The sequence below is a fragment of the Sceloporus occidentalis genome, unplaced genomic scaffold (assembly GCF_023333645.1).
Source record: "Sceloporus occidentalis isolate IW3139 unplaced genomic scaffold, rSceOcc1.0.p SCAF_3, whole genome shotgun sequence".
Classification (NCBI taxonomy): Eukaryota; Metazoa; Chordata; class Lepidosauria; order Squamata; family Phrynosomatidae; genus Sceloporus; species Sceloporus occidentalis.
The window spans coordinates 6,031,644-6,057,744 of NW_028316983.1; the positions used below are offsets into that span (position 1 = coordinate 6,031,644).

The window sequence follows — 26,101 nt, forward strand, 5'->3', positions numbered from 1 at the left end:
GTGAATGTAGAGTGAATATACACTCCAAAGGAAATTAATTCATCTGTTTTTTCCCCTTCAAGACCCTTCCTCAAAAAACGTCAACTCATTATTGTTTTATTCCATGGTGGACTTGGAATGTGAAGAGCAATTTTTCTATTGCTCTTTGGTCAGATTTGATTCCTGCAGCTTAAAAAGTAGTTTAACCAGCTGCCCTTCTCTATAGCAGTTACTAAAAGGAAGGACATTCCTACTGAATTCAGTGGGATTTACTCCTGAGTAAATGTGCTTACAACTGTGCACTGCTACTATATGCTCTGTTTTTATTTTACTTTAATTTTATTGGCTAATTAAATATCTCAGCTCATCCTTTACTATAGACTAAGGAAGAAGGCTAAAAGCAACACTGAAATTCTTTCTGAGACAGGAGACAGACATTGTCTCTGTTTAGTTATAGGTCTGTATCTATAGGGCAAATCCAGAAAGGTCAGACCCAGTTCTTAAATCCAGAGCATGAATAATGTATTTATTATTGGACACACACACTCCTCCCTATTCCTGGGAGCTCTTGTCCAACGAAAGTACTGTAATATTTCCAAGATGTGCCTAAACCAAGAATGTGAGATGTTGCTGGACTGCAATACCCATGAGCCCTACCTAGCATAGCCAGTGGTGAGGAATGCTGGGAGTTGCAGTTCAACAAAATCGGGAGGAATGCAAGATTCTCATTGAAGCCCCAAGCCTTCAAGTTCCATCTTTCCATCTCAAAACCCATAAAAAGCCTCCCCATCAAGCTGGTCCCTTCACCATCCAATTGACAGACAGTCCCTGCACTGCTTAGCTGAGCACTGGGGGTGAGGGGATGAGTGGTTGGGGGTGGGATGGATGATCCACACAGTCCCTACTTGGAAGTATTGTGGCTGGAGAAGAACGTAGTTTCTGCAGTGAATACCATCTATAGATCAGAGACCTCCCCTGAATAGGCATTGGGTTCCTCCTCTGACCGTGTGGTCACCTTGAACTGGCGTCTCAGGAATCCACCATAGCGCTTCTGATTGTCCCATTTGAGCTTTGGGCGGATCCTGCGCATGAAGCCCCCGTAACGTTTGTGCAGGTCCTCCAGCTCTTGCCCATCATCATCGGCTGCAATGGTGGTGGACACCATTTCAGAGCTTCTCTTGGGGTATTTACGGAGAAATCCCCCGTAACGTTTCATCTCATCCTTGAGAGACCCTGTATGCGACTCTTCTCCATTGTAGCTCAAGTCTCCAGTCTCTAGCACCGTGGAGTAATCTTCGACCCCTGGTTCAGAGGCTGCCCTCTCCCCTATCTTCCGGAAGAACCCGCCGTACTTCTTAGTGACACCCCCTTTGGTGATGCCGTTCTCGCGGAGCAAGGAAAAGATCCTGTTCTTATCCAGCTTCTTCATAAAGCCACCATAACGTTTGACCAGCCCAATATAGGGCTCCCAAGAATAAGGATGGCCTTCTTCCTCTTCCTCCACCTGGGATGGTCCCTTGGCCTCCTCCTCCTCCTCCATCAGGAAAGGGGTGATGGTGGATATGCTTTCTTTGCACTTCTCCCATTCTGCCCTGGATGGCAAAGAGCCTTGGCACTCCAGGGAACAGATCTGTAAGACACCAACAAAAGGTTATTCCTAATTCTCCAAGAAGACCAGAAAGGGCTTTCTATCAAGTGCGCTTGACATTTCCATTATAAAATAAGGGGTTGTTCTGAATACTATCAATAGTCCCCAGTACATCCACTGAATCAAGGAAATTTACGTAAGGCTTGACTCATGACTCAACAATTAATTCAGTGGGTCTACTGAAGTTTGGACAGCCATTAGGATTTAGGCCATTACTGTTACTTTCTCCTGTGCCTTAGGGCTGTAGATAGCAGCAGGGATATTTCTGCTTACTCCTCAGTGAAGCCTGGTGTTCCCAAATTATTTGAAGTCTGCTCACAAAGGAAAAAAACATCCCAGCTTTTCAATTACCATCCTCTGTGATATGGGATTGAATGAAATGTTGACTGGCAAGTGGCTCCATAACTACAATGCCTGGTATTGCAGTATAGCAGTTACAGATTTATAACCTAGGAGCTTATCGCACACACATTTAACCCGACTGCACCCTAACAGGATGCAGCCAGAAGGTGGGATGCAGGTGGGAATTTTCATGTGTAATTCACCGCCAATTCCACCAGCTGAGTATAGCTCGGCTGCATCCTGGCTCCCAGATGCACTTCGGCAGCTGCTTTTCCAAGTTGGAAAACTCCTGGCTTTGAAAAGCAGCCTTCGAAGCGTGCCTAGGAGCTGGGCTGTACTTGGCTGGTGGAATCAGCAGCGAATTAGGTGCAATAATTCCTGCCTGCATCTCCCATCCTGACTGCATCACATTAGGTTTCAGTCAGGTTAAAAGTGCATGTGATAAGCTTCTTAGTTACATATCTGTAACTGGTCTATTTTCAGTAAGTCTATGTAATCTTATTGGAAACCTATGTAAATGTTGTCCCAATCCATTTTAAGAGTTAGCAGCTGGATGGGATGGTCCATTCAGATTCCAAATAACATGCAAGAAGGACAATACTTCCAGCTTTGCTCCTGGCAGCAAATGAGTATATGACAATCAGAAACAAGACCACTGTCACAAGTCCTTGTCAAAGCCTCACTTGCTGGTTGGAGGGGTTGAAAATGTCGTTCTCTTTGCACTTCAGTCATAAGTTGAACTAATAATAATAATAATAATAATAATAATAATAATAATTTGTATCCCATTTTTCTCTAATCTGCTTTGCTCAAGATTACCATGGATTCTTAAAATGGGGTCGAGTGGGGTTAAGACAGGAGATTTTAGTTAGTTCATCTCCAGTAAGCAGCTGATCTAGGGTATCAATACATGTTGTAAGACCAATTTGTTGCTGTGCGCTTTCAAGTCATTTTGGATTTATATTTTTTCAGATTTTTCACTCTAAGATGAACCTATCACTGGGTTTTCTTGGCAAGATTTTTTCAGAGGAGGTTTGCCATTGCCTTCCTCTGAAGCTGAGAGTGAGTGACTACCCAAGGTCACCCACTAGGTTTGCACAGCTGAACCCAATATATAACATGCAACTACCGTAATTCACTTTTATAATCATGGCACGATCACAATGACCAAAAGTGCCCCAGGTCCTCTAGCTCTTTGCATCTCATATAAAACCTTTCCTACTAGGCAGCAGCTGCTGTTGCTGTTTACCAGCAAGTAACTCAAATAAAGAAGAAATCATTGATCTGAGCTGCTAGGCAGTAGAAAACAGGAACAGCAACGAACCCTTGTTTCTCTTCCCTCACAGCTAAGACCGGTTGCTTCTTTATCCTTTGAGTCCCTTCTGCCTTCCCTCGCCAGCCCAACTAAACATTAAGAGGAAGGCACAGAACTATGCAGGCAACCCATTATTTTCTCCATATGTTCACATCCATATGTACAAGAAAGATAGGTTTGATGAGGGTTCTAATAAATTTGGCTTAGTGAACAGGGCCATAAACGAACTTTATCCGCTCAACTGGGAAGGGATAATTCACCCGTAACCAGTGCTGTAACTTACCAAGGGGCTGATGGGCTTCTCTGCATCCTGTCCATGCAGAGCGCATGCGGAGCACTGGGTTGCACAGTCTGCAGAAGCAGAAGGAGCCAGATTGAGGCAAACAGCCAGTCCCAAAAGCTGCCACACCATCCTTCCAAGCAGGTACCTAAAAGGACAGGAAGAGAGGTGAGCAAGAGACAGGTGATTGCTCATCAGTTATGGCAGGGAAACAGCTGTAACCATAACCATCACCTTCCCAAAATATTCAAAGTAGCTCTGAGCCAATGCCCAAATCTTCCTTGGATAGTGAAAATTCTAGTGAAAATAGAAGGAATATTTGAAACCAGGAAAACCCAATCATCCATTCCTATATTTATATCCAGTCTTTCTCACAGGCTAGGACTCAAGGCAGTTTACAAACACACATACGCACACGCAGTTAAAAATAGAGTTGGCCCTTCTTATCCGCAGATTTTTTATCCACACATAAAACATCCATGGCTTGAAAATATTTTAAAAAGTATAAATTCCAAATAGCAAACCTTGATTTTGCCATTTTATATAAGGGACACTACTTTGTTATGCCATTTTATTTAGTGGGACTTGAGCATCCACGGATTTTATTATCCATGGGGGGTCCTGAAATCAAACCCCAACAGATAACAAAGGCCCATTGTATACGAAACCTTTCAGCATAGAACCACCTTCCTCAACCTAGTGCCATCCACTGTATTATAACTGCCACCCTCCCTGTCCAGCATGATCATTTGTCATGCTGAATGGAGATGTTGGAAGCCTAAGGAGATTATCACACAAGGCTTTAAATCTACTATTAAAACTAGAGAATAGTACCCTTGCACAACATCATGATTGCTTAGTCACTGCGTTGTTGTTAGATTTTCCCTTTTCACTGACACGGGACACCCATCAATAAGCTCCCAAATCCATTACTTCAGTATTTGTTCTCAGGAGCAATTATAAGTTCCTTTCATGGCAGTTCTGGAACTGAGCAGCCATGTGGTTTCCATGTTACCTCCTCTCCCCCTTCCCTCCCCCCTCACTATTCCATTATTCTACTATTCCAGAGCAGGTTCGGGGTTTTTTAATTATTATTTTCTTCCTGGCCCCCGGCAACCAAAGAAGAAAGAAGCGTCTTTACTCGTGAGGAGAACACATACACATAATTTCTTTGTTGGGCAGAGGGGTGCAGCTGGCTTGCAACTGCCGGCCCTCCACATTTGTGGCTTTGATTTTCACACATTTGATTATTCATAGATTTGAGTAATATGTTCTTTCTAGGAATCTCTAGGTCCTCCAGTGCAACTTTGCCAGTTGACCATAGATGTGCTCTAGAGGACTTAGAGGTTATTAGAGAAAACACTTCTCTAAGCATTTGTAGGTCCTCCAGCATGATTCTATGATCAACTTCAGGCAGATGTTGACCACAGACTTGCCCTGGAGGACCTGGAGATTAATAGAGAGGGGTTCTCTCAGATAAAAACATACTGTATATACATATGTAAAAACTAGAAATTTAGGTAAAAAAATTGACCCCAAAAAACCTGAGATGACTTATCCACAGGTCAATGTAAGTACTTTATTAACTCTTATTTAAAAGAAGGTAACAGTCCCTGGTGAAAAACAGGAGTATAATCTGTCCTGGAAGCACTGACCCCTCTACTCTCTCATTCATCCAGCCTTAAGAGTAAGCACAAAGAGTTATGTCTGCTGGAAATTTGTCTTTGACATTGAGGTTTATCACACTGAGATTTTTAGAGCTTTTGCAGCTCAGTTCCGACGTGAGTGCGGGTCCAGCGATGCAAATTCACGTCATAATGTGAATGTGTTTTCAGAGGTGATTCCTTTCTATGGGAGCCCCTTCCATGGAACTTCCGCAGTGAATCCAAAGTGACTCCTCATTTTGATGAATTCCAGAAAAAAGGGAATTCATAGAATTCGCATTCAAGCTCACTTCGATTTCACTTTGAATTGGTCTGGTGTGGAAGATCACTCCGATGTCACCCCCCTTGGCCCCCTGCATCCTGCTCCTTCATCCCCCTCCTCCTCCTTCATGCCATCTCCTCCTCTCTGCCACCCTGCCACCCATCCCATCATACCCTGCCTCCTCCTAGACCGCGATCTGCTCCCCTCCTTCAACCTGCCACCCATCCCATCATCCCCTGTATTCTAGACCCCGATCTGCTCCCCTCCTTCAGCCTGCCACCCATCCCATCATCCCCTGTATTCTAGACCGCGATCTGCTCCCCTCCTTCAACCTGCCACCCATCCTATCATCCCCTGTATTCTAGACCACGATCTTCTCCCCTCCTTTAGCCTGCCACCCATCCCATCATCCCCTGCCTCCTCCTAGACCCCAATCTTCTCCCCTCCTTCACCTTGCCGCCTATCCCATCATCCCCTGCCTCCTCCTAGACCCCGATCTGCTCACCTCCTTCAGCCTGCCACCCATCCCATCATCTCCTGTATTCTAGACCATGATCTGCTCCCCTCCTTCAACCTGCCACCCATCCCATCATCCCCTGTATTCTAGACCCCGATCTGCTCCCCTCCTTCAGCCTGCCACCCATCCCATCATCCCCTGTATTCTAGACCGCGATCTGCTCCCCTCCTTCAACCTGCCACCCATCCCATCATCCCCTGTATTCTAGACCATGATCTGCTCCCCTCGTTTAGCCTGCCACCCATCCCATCATCCCCTGCCTCCTCCTAGACCCCAATCTTCTCCCCTCCTTCACCTTGCTGCCTATCCCATCATCCCCTGCCTCCTCCTAGATCCCGATCTGCTCCCCTCCTTCAACCTGCCACCATCCCATCATCCCCTGCCTCCTCCTTCACCTCGATGAAAGATGACAGCTAAGGAGGGGGCAGGGAAGGAGGACAGTATCCAGAGCCCCACTGAGCATGCGCAAGGGTGCCGATTAAAATCGTTGACCCCTCAAATTATGTTCCGGTGCGGTAATACATTGTGCACTCACTCCACTTTGCTTGAATCCGCATCACGTGACTTGCTTGGAATCAAACTGACTCCTCTTCCCCCTCGATTCGGAAGGGCAGCGGAAAGGCAACCAGGTGTGGTATAACATCACGTTTTAATGTGAATTTGCATTGTTAGACAGGAGTGACTCCGGATCTGGTGTGAAAAAACATGGCATTTCACATTGCTAGAACAGGAGTGACTGTGGATCTGAGCTGCAAACCACCCATGTGTGATAAGGGCCATTGTTTTGCTTTGCTTCATCCTTTAGATCCTTTGCTATATGCCCCTACATTTTACCCTCGACTTATCCAAGGGTCATAGCAAAATCCATAGTTTTGGCCCCAAAGCTTGCCCTTGACTTATACAGTACATGAAGTCAACTTATAGTCAAGTATATACAGTAGTGGTTTTTTATTTGCAGTTTTTCCACTTTCACAGGGGTCTTGTGCCCCTAACCCCAGTGAATGTGGAGGGCCAGATGTATTTTAACAGTATAGATGCACCCTCTGTTTGGGCATTCTGGCTTCTAGGGAGAATTCAGGCTTGCTTTGCTTAAGCAAAGCAAGTTATCTGCCATTTTTGCGATCAGTGCTATCCATACAACTCTCCTCCAGCACCACATTATTAAATGAATTAATTCTTTTCTTGTCAGCTTTGTTCACTGTACAGCTTTCAGAACTGTACATAGAAACTGGAAATATGATGACATGGACATAGCAAGCAGCTAGTTTCAGTGACAAAATGGGCAAGGCAAAGCTGCTTCACCCTTTCCTTCTCTCACACAAAAAAACTTTCTCCACATTTCTTTTCTCATCCCAAGGATGATGATGATAATAATAATAATAATAATAATAATAATAATTTTTATTTTTTTACCCCGCCTTTCCATAAAAATGATCAAGGCGGCTTACAAGGAATTAAAACATTACAGTACAGGATAAAAACAATTACAATATGAAAATTAAAAACATTGCTACAAGGAATGGGAACAGGAATCAATATAAAACACATATGTCAAGGGCAGGAGATGGAAGAAATCGATTTACAATGGTCCGGGGTCAAAAGGAAAAACAAGGGGCAGAGAAAAGAAAAATTAAACTAAGGTGGGAATGCCAACCGGAATAAATGTGTTTTTAAGTTTTTCTTAAAAGAATCTAACGATGCGGCGGAGCGGAGCTCTACAGGAAGCTTATTCCAAAGAGAGAGGGCGACGATGGCAAAAGCCCTCTGTGAGGTCCTCACAAAATGTGACCTAGGGACCTCCAACAGATTTGTCCCAGATGTTCTGAGTGTGCGGGGCGGATTATATGGGGAGAGGCGGTCCTCCAAGTTCCCTGGGCCCAAGCCATTTAGGGCTTTATAGGTCAAAACCAACACCTTGTATTGAGCTCGGAAGCGAATAGGCAGCCAGTGAAGGTATTTTAAGATGGGTGTTATATGGTCCGACCTGGAGCTACCAGCGACCAGTCTAGCTGCCATGTTCTGCACCATTTGCAGCTTCCGGGTTTGGTACAAGGGTTGCCCCATGTAGAGCGCATTGCAGAAGTCCAGTCGAGAGGTTACCAAAGCATGTACAACAGTTTCAAGGTCCCTACGGTCCAGGTAGGGACGCAACTAGCGTATCAGCCGAAGCTGATGACAAGCACTCCTGACCGTCGCATCCACCTGAGATGTCAGCTGGAGCGACGAATCAAGGAGCACTCCCAAGCTGCGTACAACAAAACCCCGAAACAAAGGGAGACGGGAGGAGGCGTCATTTCCTTAAAAAACACAAACTAACCCAACTACCCCAACTACAAAACCCCTGCTCAAGCCATAAAACAATTTGGCGAGCTAATAATTCCTGTTTCTCCTATAAGAAGTCCGCCAATACTTCGCCCAAAAAAAAAAAGGATAAAAGATTTGGATAGTTCATAGCACTCCTCCTACAGGTGGAGACACCTCTTCTAAACTAATCTCACCCAGAAACTACTGTGATAGGGTTGCCATGAGTAGAAAATGAGTTGAAGGCACACAACAACAACAACAACAACAACAACAACAGATGGAGAACAGCTTTAGGGAGGAATATTTCTGAGCACAAAAAATGTATGGAAGGAAAGGAGTTAAGCAGCCTACAGACACATATTTTCTTCCTGCTGATCCTTCTCACTAAAAAAAAAGGCCCTGAGATTGTGCATTTCTTATGTGGAGCCTGCTTTAACCCTGCCTGATTTAAAACACATTCCGATATTGCTTGAGGCAAGGCTGGCCTAATGGTCCATTAAACATAGATCTCTCCTTTGCCATCAACTGCCGCACTATAGTGAAGTGAGAGCCAACGATGACTGACAGACGGTCCACATTTCCATACCCTTTTAGTTTAGCGTAAATAGGCACTAGCATAGGCTGTGTTGAATCCCACTACTGCAAACCCTGTGCCACAGCTTTACACCAGTGGCATGCCTGGGGTTGGCATCATCCTGTGCAGCGGGGCAGTGAGATGGACAGATGGCCGCAGCCTCCAGAGGACTGTTTGGGGTTTGGCGTGGTTGCAGCTGCAGCTGCACTGGACCCCAAACGGAAGGCACTGCTCCTCCATCAGGCTCAATGGGCACAATGAGTGAGCATAAAGCAGTGGCATCATGACGGAAGTGAGGGGTGTGTGGACCACACTGAGTGACACCCCAGAGGGGGTGGTACATCCAGGGGGTGGTACACCTGGTGGGACTGGTGTGGCTGCAGGGCGAGTGAGAAAGATGGTTGTGTCCCTTTTGGTCGCTTCCCAGCAGCCATGCTCAACAGCATCAGGAGGGCCATTTGGGATCCAGCATGGGCACAACCACCTTTCTCACTCACCCTGTAGCCACACCAATCCCAACGGGTGTGCCACCCCACCAGATGTACACCCCTCTCTGAGGTGTTATCCACTGTAGTCCACCCAGCCCACACTCCCATAATGATGCCACTGCTTTATGTTTACCCATTGTGCCACAGTTTTTTCTCCCCACTGGCCAAGTCAAAAGAAAGAAAAGGTGTGTGCGTCTTTGCAGAACTAGGCACTGCTCTTCTGTGATCTCTGAGAAACCATGGTGGTTGTTGCTAGATTCTGGAACTCCCTTCCTAAGGAGGCTAGGATGGGTCCCTCATGGCTGTTCTTCTCTTAGTAGGTGGACGTTTATTAAACCAATAGGTTTTTGAGAACTGAAGGCTTTGGAGGAAAGAGCTTTTAAAAGAGTCTTGTATCATTTACATTTTTATTTATTTATTTATTTATTTATTTATTTATTTATTTATTTATTTATTTTGTGGTCCCAGAAGAGACCATAGGCAGCTCATAATGAAAAACGTTTCAACAAGTAATTGCAATATTTTTTTAAAAGCAAATAAAATAATCTAAAAACAATATACAACTACATTAAAATATAGAAAAATTAAACACATATGTAACTAACATACACCTGCTGAGCTTTTGGCCATCAGCACAGTAAGCGCCCATCATTCATTAAGCTTCACATGAACAAGTCCTTTTTCTTTTCTCTCTCCTGATTCTAGTGCCAATCTATTTCTTTAGGTAACCTTGAATATTCCCATTATGAGAGACAAAAGGGGAAGGGGAGGGAAAGATATTCTCTCCACATCATGCATAATTTTACAAAGCTCTCTCATGTTCTGGTGTTAAGCTATCTTTTCTTTAAAAAACCCTAAAAAGCCCCAGATGTTTCTTGCAGTGAAGTGTACTATTTTCAGACTTCCAATTAAAAACAATATCTGGGAGCTCTATGGTTAGACCTCCCTCCAACCCCCCCCCCCACATATTCCCCCCCTTCCCCCAACTGTAAGGCCAAACATTGTGTTGCACATCTGCAAACTATGTGGTTCTCCCATGTCCACTGGAACCCATCCCTTTGTGCTTCAGTGATATATTTTTCGTTCTATAAAGGCTGCAACTAAGGCCGGGAGCAGACAGATGGGAAAAGCTGGCTTACCCTTGGAGTATCCTGATATGCTGGGAGAATGCATTGACTACAACCCCTGCCACCCCACACCATTACTTTTTTCTGTCAAGCCACAAACACATGCTTACAAGCACATGGACTCTCTACCACACTGAGTTCCTTCTGGGAGAAAGGTGGCATACAAATAAAATAAATTAATAAATATCAGCAGCCACCAGTCACTTCCCTCATTTTGCCAGACCATTGGATACCCTGCACAACCAGCTGCGCAATCAGCTGCTAGATTGCATGGTCAATCAACTGCCAGTACAGTGCATCAGTGTGCCTGGTGACACATTGACGCAGCACAACTATAGTGGCCCCCACACATATCCCCTTTCTCCCTCTTTCCTCTATTTATTGGTGGGATTTATATCCTGCCTTTTCCCCCAAAATGAGATTTAAGGCAGCTTAGAATCCCATATTGGATCCCATTATGGTCAGCAATGGTGCCAGCAGCTTACCCGGTCCAGTATACCTGCTCCTAACTACTCCCACTGCCTGCCTGGCACCTCTCCCCATCTCCACAGGTCACAGTCTGCACACCGATGCGATAGTTTGTTCTTTCCAGCTTGACCTTTTGCACCAGAGTTAAACCCTGGAGCATTACTTCATTCTGCTTTCCTCCCATTGTGGCTATACATGATGTCTAAACAGGTTAATTTTGAAGCAAGACAAGCAGACAAACCTGTAGAGAACTGATCTTGCTTTTAGCATATTGATCAGCAGCAATTATAAGGAAACACAGTAACCTGACTTGATTGAAAGCCAAGTGAAAACTGAAGTCAAAGGCTTTCATGGCCGGCATCCATGGTTTTTTGTGGGTTTTTTTGGGCTATGTGGCCATGTTCTAGAAAATTTTCTTCCTGACGTTTCGCCAGCATCTGTGGCTGGCATCTTCAGAGAATGCTTTGCCTGGAAAGTATATATAGACTCAATTTTCCCAGGCAAAGCATTCTCTGAAGATGCCAGCCACAGATGCTGGCGAAACGTCAGAAGAAAATTTTCTAGAACATGGCCACATATCTCGAAAAACCCAGAAAAAACCAAGTGAAAACTGTTTGATGAAGCAGTTAAAAAACCCAATGCGATTCTAGGCTGCATCAATAGGAATGTAGTGCCTAGACTGAGGGACATAATAGTATCACTCTATTCTGCTTTGGTCAGGCTTCACCTGACAGCATCCAGTTTGGGGCACCACAGTTCAAAAAAAAATGTTGACAAGCTGGAGCGTGTCTAGTGGAGGACGACCAAAATGGTGAAAGGTCTGGAAACCATGAAGCTCTATGAGGAGCAGGTTAGGGAGCTGAGTGTGTTTAGCCTGGAGAAGAGAAGGTTAAGAGGTGATATGATAGTCAGGTTTAAATATTTTAAGGGATGTTGTATTAAGGATGGAGTAAGCTTGTTTTCTGCTGCTCCAGAGACTTTGGGGATTATCACACTGCTGAAAAACGCATCTTACCACTGCCGAATTGAAGCTTGATTCGGACTCTGTCCTGGTGTTATCACATGGCTTTTCTCCCCAGAACCGCCATCTAGGTATGGACCAGCTCCATTGTGGGTCCTTGAACTTGTTTCAGCAGCCGTTTTTCAAAGTTGGGAGCTTTCCGAATTTGAAAAATAGCCGCCGAAGTGAGTTCAGGCACCCGCATTGGAGCTGGGCTGTACCCAGATGACAGTTTTGGGGAGAAAAGCCATCTGATAACACCGGTGTACAGCCCGTATGAAGCTTCAATTCATCAGTAGTAAGATGAGTTTTTCAGCAGTGTGATAATCTCCTGAGACGATGGATTCAAACTACAGGAAAAGAGATTCCGCCTCAATATTAGGAAGGCTTCCTGAAGGCAAGGTGTTCAACCGTGGAATAGGCTGCCTTGGAGAGTGGTGGGATCTCCTCTTTGGAGGTTTTTAAACAGAGGCTGGATGGCCATCTGTGGGAGGTGCTCTGATTGTGTCTTCCTGCATGGCAGAATAGGGTTGGACTGAATAACAACCCTTGGGGTTTCTTCCAACTCTAGGATTTTATGATTCTAAAGAGGTTGTGTGCCGAGAACTTCCACAGAGCTTAGCAAGATGCCTTTTGGACAAAGTCTTCATGCCATCTGCCTCTCTGGCTGGTGCCTGCAGCTTTCTTTGCTTTGTTCTCTTCCCTGGATTTGAGTGAAAGGGCTGGAGCAGCCCAGTAGCAGAATACCTGCAACAGACTGGCAGCCAGTGGAGCTGTTGCAACAAGGAAGTTGTATGCTCCCTGTAGCCACTTCCAGTTAACAACCTGGCTGTAGCTCTTTGGGCCAACTGAAGTTTCTGAGCATTTTTCAAAGGCAGCTCCATGTAGAGCACATTACAGTAATCCAACCAGGATGTAACCAAGGCATGTACAACCATGGGCAGATCTGACTCCTCCAAGAAAGGGCACAGTTGGTTTACTAACTTTACAGTGTAAAAGCATCACCAACATGAGGTTCTCTCCTTAGGGTACTTGGTCTACAGCTGTGGATCTCACTCTTGCCTTCAAAACACAGCAGGCAAGCCCAAGAGGAGTCTGTTTTATGAATCCCTGGGGATCACTTGTGGTTCGCTTTCCCCCTCTCCTGCTAGAGCTGACTCTCTTCATCATGTCCTCTAATTGGAGCTGATGGAGAAATATGCTAATGTTCCCATATTCATTTGTGCTAAATTAAGCTGTAATTTGAATGATATGCATTATCATATGTCGAATTATCAACGTTAGCAGAACATAAATTCTGCTGAGCGGCTGGCTGCAGCTCCACAGGCGTGATTCACTATCTGATAACAATACGTTGCAATCATTCGGCACCTTTCATCAGCTGATCGCAAATTGCCTTAAGAGCATTAATTAATGAAGCCTCCCTAACATAACTGAAAGATCTGAGCACATCTTTAGGGGAAAGGGAACTGGAGGAGATATTTACTGAGGTTAAAAAAAACAGAAAAAGAAGAAGGAGAAAGGCTTAGGAAGACAAAGGAAAAGAAAAGGGATAGGTCCTGAAATGTGGGATTTTACGGGACTGCCCAGGAGACAATCTGCTGGTCAGCTCAGCCACACAACACAGCACTCTATGTGATATAAAAGGCCGACATTGCAATAAACTGCACAAGCCAAGCAATTCCTGAAATCCTGTTGGTGCCTTACACATGCTTCAATTCTCCTATGGAAGTGGCAGGATATTTTGGTCTGATGCAGAACCACCGTATTCAGTTTAAGGCTGCAGAATGTTAGCACACCCTAAATACTCCCTGTTGCATTTGGGATCTTCATTTTCATATTTTTACATTTGGAGCCAGCATGTTCGTAAGAGATCATGATGACCTTTGGATGTTAGTTAGCTGCCCTTGAGACGGCCTCGACCCATGGTGACCCTATGGATGAGACATGCCCAAAACACCCTGCCCTCAACCTCTCTGCTCTCTGTGCCCTCTATAATAGGGTTTATCCACCTAGCATGTCATCTTCCTCTTTCCCTGCTGCCCCCCACCTTTCCTAGAATCATTATCTTTTCTAATTCTTCATTTTTCCTCATGATGTTGCCAAAATATGAACACCTCAATCTGGTTATCTTGACTTCCAGAGAGAGTTCAGGCTTGATCTGTTCTAGAACCCATTCATTTGTTTTCTTGGTATTCTTAGTACTTTTCTCTAGCACCAAATTGTAATTTCCCTTCTCTGGACATATTCCATCTTGTCAATGTCTTTCTTGAAGTATTTGAGGCCCACATCTGTGGAGGTTCAGTTACATTTTTATTTCTTTTGCATTGACGTATACGTTTGCATGTGTCTTTGGTTGTGCATTCAGGAACAGGCAAAACCACCTCTGAGGATTCTTTGCCTCCTTGATTCCACACACACAATATTTAGTTGTTTATTTGTTAATTAATTAAAATAAATCTATCCCAGCCATTAATGTGAGATCTTAGGTGACAATATCATGAAACAACAATATTATTAAACCATAATAATAATTAAAATTATTATTAAAACAGCAGGAAAGAAAAGAAAAAGAATGGGAGCCAGCATGGTGCAGTGGTTTAAGCACTGGACTCCAAATCTGGAGACCAGGGTTCAAACCTGCTGAGTGATCTTGGGCAAGTCATACTTTCTCAGCCTCAGGAAAGCAAAATCAAAACCCCTCTGAACAAATCTTGCCAAGGAAACCCCATGATAGCTCTACATTAGGATCACCCTAACTTTGAAACTACCTGAAGGAACACAACAACAGTTATTAAAACAATATAAACAATTCCAGATAGAAAAGGGGGGAAAATAACAGAATAAAGGCCTTTTAAACAAATTGCCGAAGTTAAAACAACAAAAAAGAGAAAAATAGTTTTAAAAAATTCAAAGTCATAGCCGTGCTACTCTTGAAAATAAGTATGCAAAGTAATCTTGTAACACCTATGAGACTAAATGAGAGAGACAAGCTGCTCATGAACCTTCATAGATTTCGGTCTACTTAACGTTGGTGTTTACCAGAGGATTTTTTGAGGAGGAAGCCCACAGTCCTGTTTCAGTGATTACTAAAGACTTCGCAGTATGGACACTGAGGGAACCACTGCAGTCACCTGCAACTCTTGTGGGATGTTTGTCTTCTTGCCTATAGTAGTGGAGAACTTCACATACACCAAGTGCAAGTTGGTAGCACTCTTGCAGGAGAAAGTACAGCAGCTGGAGTCAATAGTAGCTATACTTCAGTGCATTAGGGAGCAAGAGGATTTCCTGGACACAGCAGAACTAACAATCCAGGATGAGTACCATGCAGAGGAAGTTGCTGGAGTGGAGGAGGTCACTTCACCTACACAGGAGGCAGACAGCTGGAGAAATGTCACACAAAGAAGTAGGCCAAGAAGGGATTGTTCGAGGAGCTTGCAGCTAGAGAATCGATTTGAAGCTCTTTCCCTTATCAAGGAGGATGAAGAAGAGCTGCATGGACAGACTTCAGGGACAGAGCAGGCAAGCCTGAGAGTCCCACCCAAGGGAACAGCCACTGCTAAACCTCGTAGGAGGCATGTGATCGTAGTGGGGGACTCCTTGCTGAGGGGTACAGAAGCAGTGATTTGTAGGCCTGACAAGATGTCTCGAGAGGTGTTTTGTCTTCCAGGGGCAAAGATCCGTGATGTGACAGAGAGGCTGACAAGACTGGTCAAGCCTACTGACCAATACCCCTTCCTTTTGGTCCACGTGGGAACCAATGATACTGCAAGACACAGCCTGCAGAACATCAAAAGTGATTACGAGGCACTTGGTAGGAAGCTGAAAGAAATGGATGACAAGTTGTCATCTCGTCTCTTCTGCCAGTTGAAGGGCATGGTCCAGGAAGGGAGAGGAAAATAGCAGATGTGAACAACTGGCTCCGTAGATGATGCCGCCGAGAACGATTTGTATTCTTTGATCATGGGCTGCAGTTCCATGAGGAGGGACTTCTTGCAACGGACGGGTTGCATCTCACGCCAGTTGGAAGAAATGTTTTTGCCAACAGTCTCAAGAACTTGATCAGGAGGGCTGGATCAGGGAAGTTCCTCCTTCTGTTGAGGTGGAATCTCTTTTCCTGCAGTTTTCATCCATTGCTCCGGATCCTAGTCTCTGGAGCAGCAGAAAACAAGCTTGCTCCCTCCTCAGTATGGCATCCCTTCAAATATTTAAACAGGGCTATCATATCACCTCTTAACCTTCTTTTCTCCAGGCTAAACATCCCCAGCTCCCTAAGGCGTTCCTCATAGGGCATGGTTTCCAGACCCTTCACCATTTTAGTCGCCCTCCTTTGGACACACTCCAGTTTCTCAATGTCATTTTTGAATTGTGGTGCCCCACAGTATTCCAGGTGGGGCCTGACCAGAGCAGAATATAGTGGCACTATTACTTCTCTTGATCTAGACACTATACTTCTATTGATGCAGCCTAAAATTGCATTGGCGTTGTTAGGTGCCGCATCACACTGTTGACTCATGTTCAACTTGTGGTCTACTTGGACTCCTAGATCCCTTTCACATGTTGTCTCCTTAAGCCAGGTGTCCCCCATCCTATATCTGTGCATTTCATTTTTTAGAAATCTGAACCAGTTTGTCAGGTTCACCCATTCAGTGGTGGTAGACAAGACAGTTAACCACTGTTTGCTCTCATCAATGAAATTATGTCCTTGTCAGCAGGAGGGGAAGTTGGAGGGAAATTCCAGTTTGTCCTTTAGAATAAGACTTGACCCTTTTCCAAGATGGACAGCAGTCCAGGCCACCAGCCCTACCCTGTCCAGTATGAATTCTTGACAATGCCTGCAAACTTTGATAACAGATTACTTTCCTGCCTTATGCATCAAAGTCTAATATTTATAAATATTGAGCATAATGTGTTACATGTCACTGTAAAAAAACAATAACACTTGGTAAAGTAGGAGGCAGTAGGGAAAGAGGGATACAAATGGATAGATTCGATCAAAGAAGCCACAGCTGATCTGCATTTGCAAAATCTGTGCAAGAATGTTGGTGAAGGTTGCTTTGGAAGTCTCTCATTCATAGGACTGCCATAAGTCAAAGCTAATTTTACAGCAATTAACAAAAACAAATCCATTTCAGGGATGCAAACCGCATGACTCTGGATTTCATTGGACTGCAGGTCCCATCAACCTTTACCATTGGCTAGAAATTATGGGAGCTGCACCCAGAGAACATCAAGAGGATTGCACATTCACTATATCTGATCTAAAGCATTCTGATCTGAAGGGACAAATTTGTGGGTGCGCTCTTAACAATTCCATGCTCAATATACACGTCTTTTCCAGAGCAGAAAAATAAAGTGTTTTCTCACCCTTGGGTCATGTTTCATAACAGAAGGTTTCATGGATTTGCAAGCCCATAAATAAATGGGATCTGAGAGGTTCCTATATCATCCTGTGTCATTCCTCTGAATCAGCTTTGGTTCTATTGATTCCTCCTGGAGTGATTTAAACCCTCTTATTAACGCAGTAAGGGCAGTGAATTAAATTTGTCATTTCCTCCTGCTGCCAGTTTGCAGACGTTCGGCGGAGTCTTGAAGACAGCACCAAGGACCAATCCAGATATAAAAATAATGCCGTTACTCATGCAATCAAAGGCATAACATGCTTAGAAAAAAGCAACTTTATTTTTAAAGGGAACATATTGAAAAGAAAACCATTTCGCATATTTAGCCACTGACTTGGAGACAGAAATAAAATTGGTAAAGGACAAGAATGAGAGAATCCAACTTTGAAATGGACTGGTTTAAACTCAGCATAAGTTTTCATGGACTTTATTACACTGCAGATCCATTACATGGGATATGGGAGCGCAATTAAGGTTACTGAAGCATAACTGGGAGATACTAAGTGGACTACGACTCTGGAAACCAGGGCTCAAATTCCTACATAGCCATGGAAACTCATTTGAGCAGGTCACACTCTCTCTGCCTCAGGGGAAGGCAATGACAAACCTCCTCTGAACAAATCTTGCTAAGAAAACCTCATGATAGGTTTGCCTTAGGGTCACCATAAGTTGGAAATGACCTGGAGGCACACAAAAACAACAACAGCAGCAGCAGCAGCACATTCTCTGGTAGAAACAACACATGATAAGTTTGCCTTAGGGTCACCAGATGTTGGAAATGACTTGAAGGCACACAACAACAACAGCAACAACAACAACCATCACCACCACTACCACAACAACACGCTTTCTCCGGTAGGGCAAAAAACAGGCACTGTGTTAGCATTCAGCACCTTGGACAGCTGCTTCAAAACACAGAAGCTGCTGCCACACTGTTCTTGCAGTTTGACACCACATTAACTGTCATGGCTCTATCGGATGTAGATTGTTGTGGCATCAGAGCTCTCTGACAGAGAAAGCTGAGTATCTCACAAAACTATAAATCCAGGAATTGTATAGCCTTGAGCCATGGCTGCTGAAGTGGTGTCAAACTGCACTAATTCTGCAGTGTAGATGCCTCCAGAGAGGCTCCACTAACATGGCAACCACTGGCTGCTGGTGGTTGCTGTTTAATGAGCCACTATTGGGAACAGGCATTCAAATGGTTTACTCTTCCCTTTATTTATTTATTTACTTGCTTACTTATTTCACATCCCACCTTTCTCCCAACATGGGACCCAAAGCGGCTCACAGAATATTGATCCTCTCCTCTGGGGTATTAGTTACTCTCCTAATTTGGTATCATCTGCAAATCAATCCAGTTCTCTTTTTTTAAGAGAAAATATTTGTCATCATTATGCAAATAGGAAGGTGAATGCCTATTGTACACAACTGTACCATCCCATAATGTATTGGGGGGGGGGGGGGAGCTGCAATGGTTGAGGGAATTCCTGCAAGGCATGAAGTTGCTTTGCCATCATTCATTGCTTTTCTTTTCTTTTCTTTTTTTATTGCTGTTAAAAGGGTCGGGAGATCACTTGTTCAAATAATAATACTCTGTTTCGGCTGAGGGGGAAATACAATTTGTCCACAACAGAAGCACTGCTTTCTGGAAAGGAATCAAGGTTCCCCATGATAACTGAGTAATAACTGCCACATATATCAGGAATATTACAATCGCTCCAGAATTCTTAGTGAAGAATTTGGCACTTTGTTCTCAATAAAGAACCTGCAGCAAACCAATTCTAAGAGTGGAAATGACAGCAATCCAAGTGTTCTTTAGTACTGAGGTTGGATATGCAATCTGATTTTTCTTTTTCAAAAAAGGAGGGAAGTCTTTATGTAGAATGGCGATATATCTGTGCTTTGTTAGAAACACAGAGAAACTGATATAAACCTTTACTTGAGAGGAGGGGAAAGGCAGTATATTCCAGAAATGGAAAGGTGCTTTTAAAAAAGACATTGCATGGCAGGGTCAGATGGCACTTCTCTCCCTTCCATCTCTATGATTCTATGCTTCTCAAAACCAATTTTTTTTCCAATTAGTCATTGGATATGAGAATTAATTAAGTGGCATCAGAATATATAAAAAGTAACTCACTACATTATTCATGACATTGCTTTCTTATTGCTATTTTTTTTTACCAAAAAGAGAAAACTAGCCTAAGATAAAACTTGGTATAGCATTTAAAATGTGTTAAAGTATTTCAAATGCCCCTAACTTTTGAAAATACCTAGGAAACACCATTGTTACAATGATAACGTTGGTCCCACACATTGTATTGGTTTTAAAATTGGTTTCACCATTGGTTTGTGTGTGTGTGTGTGTGCGCGCGCACACATGCATGTGTGTACACCTTCAACTTGCCTGTTGTTTTATGTTGATCCCGTGGATTTCACAGAGTTTTCTTAAAACTTTATCAGATATGGGAAATTGGAAGTATAATCCAATGGCAATCCGAACGCAATCATGGGGTTTAATGTTATTGTGTGATAGACTACCACACGCAATTTTGGGCAATGGGAGGTCAGTCTGAACGCAATCATGAGGTTTCACATTATTGCGTGAGAGTTGATCACATGCATTTTCGGGCAATGGCAAGCTATTTTCGAGCAATGGGAAGTCAGTTTGAATGCAATTCGAATTCACGTAAATTCGCTGAACTAGTGAATTCACATGAATGCGTTCTGGCCCCACTTTCTTTTATTCGAAATTAAGAGAAATTCCTCCCGTGTGATAAACTCCTTAAGTAAGGATTCCTCAGAGGTGGTTATGCCAGTTCCTTTCTCTGAAATGTAGCCTACAGAACCCGGTATTCATTATCTGTCTCCCATCCAAGTACTAAGAAGCTTGATCCATCCTCAATATGCATCCCTTCAAATATTTAAACAGGACTATTATGTCACCCTTAAACCTTCTCTTTCCCAGGCTAAATATCCCCAGCTTCCTAGATTGCTCCTTAGAGGGCTTTTGGTTTCCTGACTTTTCACCATTTTGGCCACCATCCTCTGGTGGTGCCAAGAACCAAACACAGTATTCCAGCTGAGATCTGACCAAAGCAGAATACAGTGGCACTTATTACTTCCCTTGATCTAGACACTATACTTCTACTAATGCAGCCTAGAATCGCATTGGCCTTGTTAGCTGCTGCATCACATTGCTGTCTCATATACAGCCTTTAGAAAAGAGAGCAGTCAGAGCTGGTGGGTTCCATCTCACTGGAGTAGAGAATCTACTCTGGATTTCAGTCTGAACTTTAAAGGACCTTTAGTGGGTTCGAGGGGTTAGAACCAGGACTTGGAAGACTTCCTTTTCTAGACTAGAACTCCCTGAAGCTGTCAGGGGGATTCTGGGGGTATTGGTCCAAAAAAGGAGACTTTCCTAGCCCTGGTCCATGTGTTTGAGCATCCCATTTGTAACAATGACCAGCACAATGCTTTAGGGAAGTTCATAAGCAAAGCAGGGGGTTTGCAGCAATCTCCACCTTTATTTCATCCCCAAACTTGCCATTCAAAGATAGACTGCTCCTGAACATGGAGACTCTATTTAGTTAACTTGGATAACAGTTGCTGATAGATTTTCCCTCTGCTTTGAATTTTGTTAAATGAATTTCTGGACAGATCAAATTGGAGCAAAGGGATCTTCCCATTCCCCCCCAAAAAAATCAAGTTAAAAGGCTCCATGGTAGTTCTTCATCCCAAATGCCTTCTTGGTAAAGTCATTAGTGAGGAAAATAATTATTCCCTCTCCTTAACTAGACACACAAACAGCACTGAATGTGTAAAGAGATGATGGGTAGTCATGGAGGGGCTGAATCCAGAAATAAATCTGCTATATCACCTCTTGAACCAGTAGATTATAGCTTTGTTCCTCAACATTTCAAAGAGATTTTAAAGACCTCTGATGAAAGATGCTTTACACAGAGGCAGCATTAGATGCTGGGGAATTATTTCATGTCAACCAGGTGTAGGACAATGTCTCTCTGTGCATTTTGCCCTGAGCAGGTTATCGATTATTATAATTTCAGTGTTGCAAATGTACCATGAAAAACTGCAATCATCCCCAAACAGGGATTGCATCTTCCCCATCCCATCGCAAATCAAATTCCCCTAAAGAGAGAAAAGTATTCTCTGAGTTGTAATTGCATATCTGCCTGGTACTGCCTTCCAGCAATCCCTTCTGTCCTGGATTAGTTAAAAGATGCCCTCAAATGATTCTAAAGCTGCAAAAAGAAAAGATCTAATAGAAAACAAGTAACTTTCTCCTTGTCTTTTGTTTCTAGCCTGCCACCCGCATTTTTTGCAATGAACCCACACTAAATGACAATCTGTCGGCAAAATCTCTTGCACATGCCTTGCTGAAATAAACTACACAAGTTCCTTGCAGTGAAACATGGGCAGAAGATCTTCCCTATGGGTGATGCTGAAGGCACCCTTTCTAAACTGGCTTCATTCTTCTTCATCTCAACACTTCTAATAATCCACTCCAAGTCCAGCATAGTATATTACTTCTATGGCTTTGGAAACAATACTCTTAACAGGATTACAGGACAAGCAAGCTCTAGGCAAAGTGAGAGAGCAATCCTACACAGTTCTGCTCAGACATAAAACCCACAGTTTAGTGGTTTGAGTGCTGGACTATGACAGGAGATCAAGGTTCAATTCCCCGCTTGAGCATAAAAACCCACTGGATGACATCACATTTAAGTCACATTCTCTCAGCCTCAGAGGGTGGCAATGGCAACCCCCCTCTCAAGAAACTTACCAAGAAAATCCTGTGTTAGGTTCGCCTAAGGGTTGCCATACGTCAAAAATGACTTGGAGGCACACAACAACTACCAGACCCACTGAGATCATGGGTTTGCTTCCTAGCAAGAAAGTGAATTGCTAAAGTTCCAGAGATTTCATAAGGATGTATTTGAAATCAGTGGCATTATACAGTGCTTCATTTTGACTGGATCATGGCCTTGTTGCTATGTACCTTCAGGTCGACTTGTCCAAGGTCACTGAGTGGTTTTCCATGGCTGATGGGGATTCAAACCCTGGTCTCCCTTGGCCAACACTCAAACCATTTCACCACTCTGCTTCTCTATCCTAGGCTTTTCTTGGTAAGATTTATCAGAAAAGGTTTGCTATTGCCTCTCTCTAAAGCTCAGAGAGTTTGTTTTGCCCAAGAGTTTGACTTGCCCCCAGTGGGTTTGCATGGCTGAGCAGGGATTTGATAGAGACACTGTGGTGTAGTGGTTTGAATGTTGGACTACAACTCTGGAGACCAGGGTTCGAATCCCAGCTCAGCCATTGAAACCCTGAGCTTGAAAAAGTCACTTTCTCTCAGCCTCAGAAGATAGCAATGGTAAACCCACTCTGAAGAAACTTGCCAAGAAAACCTCATGATAGGGTTGCCTTAGGGTTGGAAATGACTTGAAGGCATACAACAACAACAAACTCCCAGAGTCCTAGTCCAACATTCAAAGCACTGCACCATGCCAGCTCTTCATATGGCAATTGATATGATTTTTGAAGTGTTGTCTAAGGCTCAGAGAGTCTGACTTGTCCAAGGTCTCCCAGTGGATTTCCATTCCCTTCCCCTGAGGATGAGAGAATGTGACTTGCCCAGTGGGTTTCCATGGCTGAGTAGGGATTTGAACCCTGATTTCCCGAGTTCTTGTCCAATACTACACCACACTGAATCTGATCCAATAAATGGCCCTTTGCCTCATGGTTCCGACTTTCTTTTGTTCATATCATTTGCCTTCAAGTGGACTTATGGTGACCCTGTCCTACTGGTTTCTTGGCAAGATTTATTCATAGAGGGTTTACCTTGCTTTGTTGCAAGGATGACATATCTAAAGATGCTCAATGGGTTTCTGTGGCTGAATGGGAATTCAAACCCTGATCTCCCGGAGTCCTAGCCCAGCACTAAAACCACCCCATCCCACTGTCTCCCTTCACCTCTACAGTGAATACAAAATAAACACACATTCATACAGAGAGAAACACACACATATGTATCTTACCCATATATCCTTTCACACAACACATAATTGTTCAATCAAATTTGTCCCCAATTTAAAAGGAACAATTGGAGTAGAGAGAAACAGAAGTGTTTTTGATACCAGGTAAAGTCATGCCCAATTTTTAAAAAACTTTGTTCTGAATATAGATTTAAGTCCTTGGCAGGATTTTCTTTGCTAGCTTATACATTCTCCCTGAATGGAAACATATGCCAGCATGGAAGTGTTGTAAATATACCACCCAGAGGCATTTTAAAGTACAAAACCCATTGCTAGGAAATAAGTGGGAAAGGGGCGTGAAATGATCTATATGCTTTTTCTTTCCTTTCCTTTATTTATCATTTTTGTTTCATTTTCTCAGTTTCTACTTTGAGCGTCTTTGGGGACCCCAGCATCCAGACAGCCTTCTTTTTCTTGCTTTATGAAGAGGGGGGAAAGTACAAAATTCCCAGTGTGAAACCCAAAAAATGGTGGTAGTTGATAATCACAAAAAACAAGGTGACAAAGGTGCAAAACAATGGCATATTTTAAAAAGAGGAATATTGCAAGATAAATGAACTATGTGGTTCTTTTTTTTAAAAAAAAAAGGAGAGGCCCTTTGGTTTGAGCATTGGACTAAGACTCTGGGGACCAGGGTTCGAATCCTGGCTCTGCCATGGAAACCCACTGGGTGAGTGAGGGCAAGTCACACTCTCTCAGCCTCAGAGGGTGGTGATGGCAAACCTGAGCTGAATAAATCTCTCCAAGAAAACTCCATGATAGGTTAATTGCCTTTGGATCACCGTAAGTCAGAAACGACTAGAAGGCACATAACAATAATCATTATTATCACTCCAAATGCATCTGAAGCATAAGGTCTAAAACACACTGCAGAAATAATCCAATTTGAGACCACTTTAACTGCCCTGGCTCAATGCTAGAAAATTCTGGGAACTGTAGTTTTCTGAGACATTGAGCTTTCTCTGTCAGGGAGCTCTGGTGCCACAACAGAGTACAGTTCCCAGGATTCCCTAGCACTGAGCCAGAGCAGGTAAAGTGGCCTCAAACTGGATTATTTCTGCAGTGTGTTTTGGACTTTAAGTTGACGAAAGCTCATGCTGCCAGTTTCTTTCTTTCAGTGAGTCTCAAAGGTGCTACAAGATCACTCTGCGTACTGATTCTATAGACTAACACAGCTATATCTTTGAATTATTATTACTATGACAGAAGATCACTATTATATATTACTGTTTTTAAATGTACTGGCTTACCTGCCCAAAGAACTGCCAAACTCTGCAAAATGTCCCAGCTCTGATTCACAGTTGTGTGGCTACAGGTGGATCTTTTTCTCTCCCTCTTCTGAGCTGCCTCTGCAAAGAAGTTCCTCTTCTTGTATTCTCTTTCTCTCCAGGCTGCTTTCTCCTGGGGTCACTGGGAGAAGGGACCCCCTTTTGCTTGGCAGATCAGGTCCTCTGCTTTTGCAACCAGTGCCTTGGTTGCCCCTCTTTTTATAGACACAGGATGCCTCCTCCTGTCACCAAGCCTCAGAAAAGCCATGCGCTCAGGAGCCAATGGGAGAAAGAGGGAAGCACTGAATAATGATGAGCATCATCCCATTAGCTTTATCACATCTCTCTATTGGGGGAGAAGGACCCCAGACAACCTTCCTTTCTTTGCTTTATGGAGAAAGAAAGAACAAGAGGAGCAGAGAGAGAGCTGGAGGGGGAGAGAACATGCCAGGTACAAACTTCCTTCCTCCAAACCTAAGCGATCTCTCACAGAGAAAGAGATCACAGTCATCTGTCTGCTGGCACTGAAATGCAGCAAATGCCCTCCAAGGCACCAGATCCCTTCTGATCTGAGATGCTATGCAGGGTCAGCCCTGGTCAGCACTTGGAGGGGAGATCGACAACACATCACAGGTGCTGGAGGCTAGATTTCAGAGAAAGGCAAAGCCACCTCGGAGCACAGCTTTTGCCTAAGAAAATCCTATGGAATTCATGGGGGTTGCCAGAATTTTCCCAGTGACCTAAAGGCACATACTCACATTTCACCAAAATACACTAAAGGCACCAGTGCCTGTCTCATCTTGGAAGCTAAGCAGGGTCAACCCTGGTTTGTACTTGGAGGGGAGACCGCCAACAAAAAACAGGTTGAGGAAGAAACTGACAAAACCACCTCTGAGTATCCCTTGCCTATGAAAACCCTGTGAAATTCATGGAGTCACCATAACTCAAGAGGTGACTCCAAGGCACATGCACACTCTTAGTGGATTTAGGCTTAAATCCCCTAAAGACACCAGCGCCTGTCTGATCTTGGAAGCTAAGCAGGATCAGCCCTGCTTAGTACTTGGATGGGAGGCCAACAACAAATACCAGGTGCTGTAGGCTAGATTTCAAAGGAAGGAACTGGCAAAACCATCTCCAAGTATCCCTCAGCTAAGAAAACCCTATGAAATTCATGGGGTCACCATAATTGGATAGGTAACTTAAAGGCATACACACACATAAATAATAATAATAATAATATTTTTATTTCTATCCCGCTTTTTGCCAGGCAATCAAAGCGGTGAACAACAGGTTAAAATACATCCATATATACATAATACCCCCCCTTAAAACAAGATTAAACAATGTAAGATTAAAAACTACATATTCAAACCGACTAAGCTAAATAAAAATCATCACAGGCAGAGTTCA

General features: G+C 43.7%; 1 protein-coding gene across 2 annotated transcripts; it reads right to left on the reverse strand.

Moving 5' to 3' along the window:
• PDYN (prodynorphin) lies at positions 1–24,863 on the reverse strand. Of its 2 annotated transcripts, none has more exons than XM_089518452.1 (3): positions 24,674–24,863; positions 3,568–3,712; positions 1–1,609 (listed from the first exon to the last, which is right to left on the reverse strand). In XM_089518452.1, exons 2-3 carry the CDS (start codon positions 3,694–3,696, stop codon positions 935–937), a joined length of 804 nt encoding a protein of 267 aa, XP_089374578.1. In that variant the 5' UTR covers positions 3,697–3,712; positions 24,674–24,863; the 3' UTR covers positions 1–934. The 2 variants fall into 2 exon arrangements, with proteins under 2 accessions (XP_089374578.1, XP_089374577.1); XM_089518451.1 differs by lacking the exon at positions 24,674–24,863 and adding an exon at positions 6,543–6,611.
• Between the last annotated feature and the right edge of the window lie 1,238 nt (positions 24,864–26,101).

Coding starts and splice junctions, on each gene's coding strand:
- PDYN (XM_089518452.1), bottom strand. CDS start 3,696: ATGGTGTGGCAGCTTTTGGGACTGGCTGTTTGCCTCAATCTGGCTCCT. Junction 1,610..3,567: donor AGAAGCCCATCAGCCCCTTG/GTAAGTTACAGC, acceptor GGTGTCTTACAG/ATCTGTTCCCTGGAGTGCCA.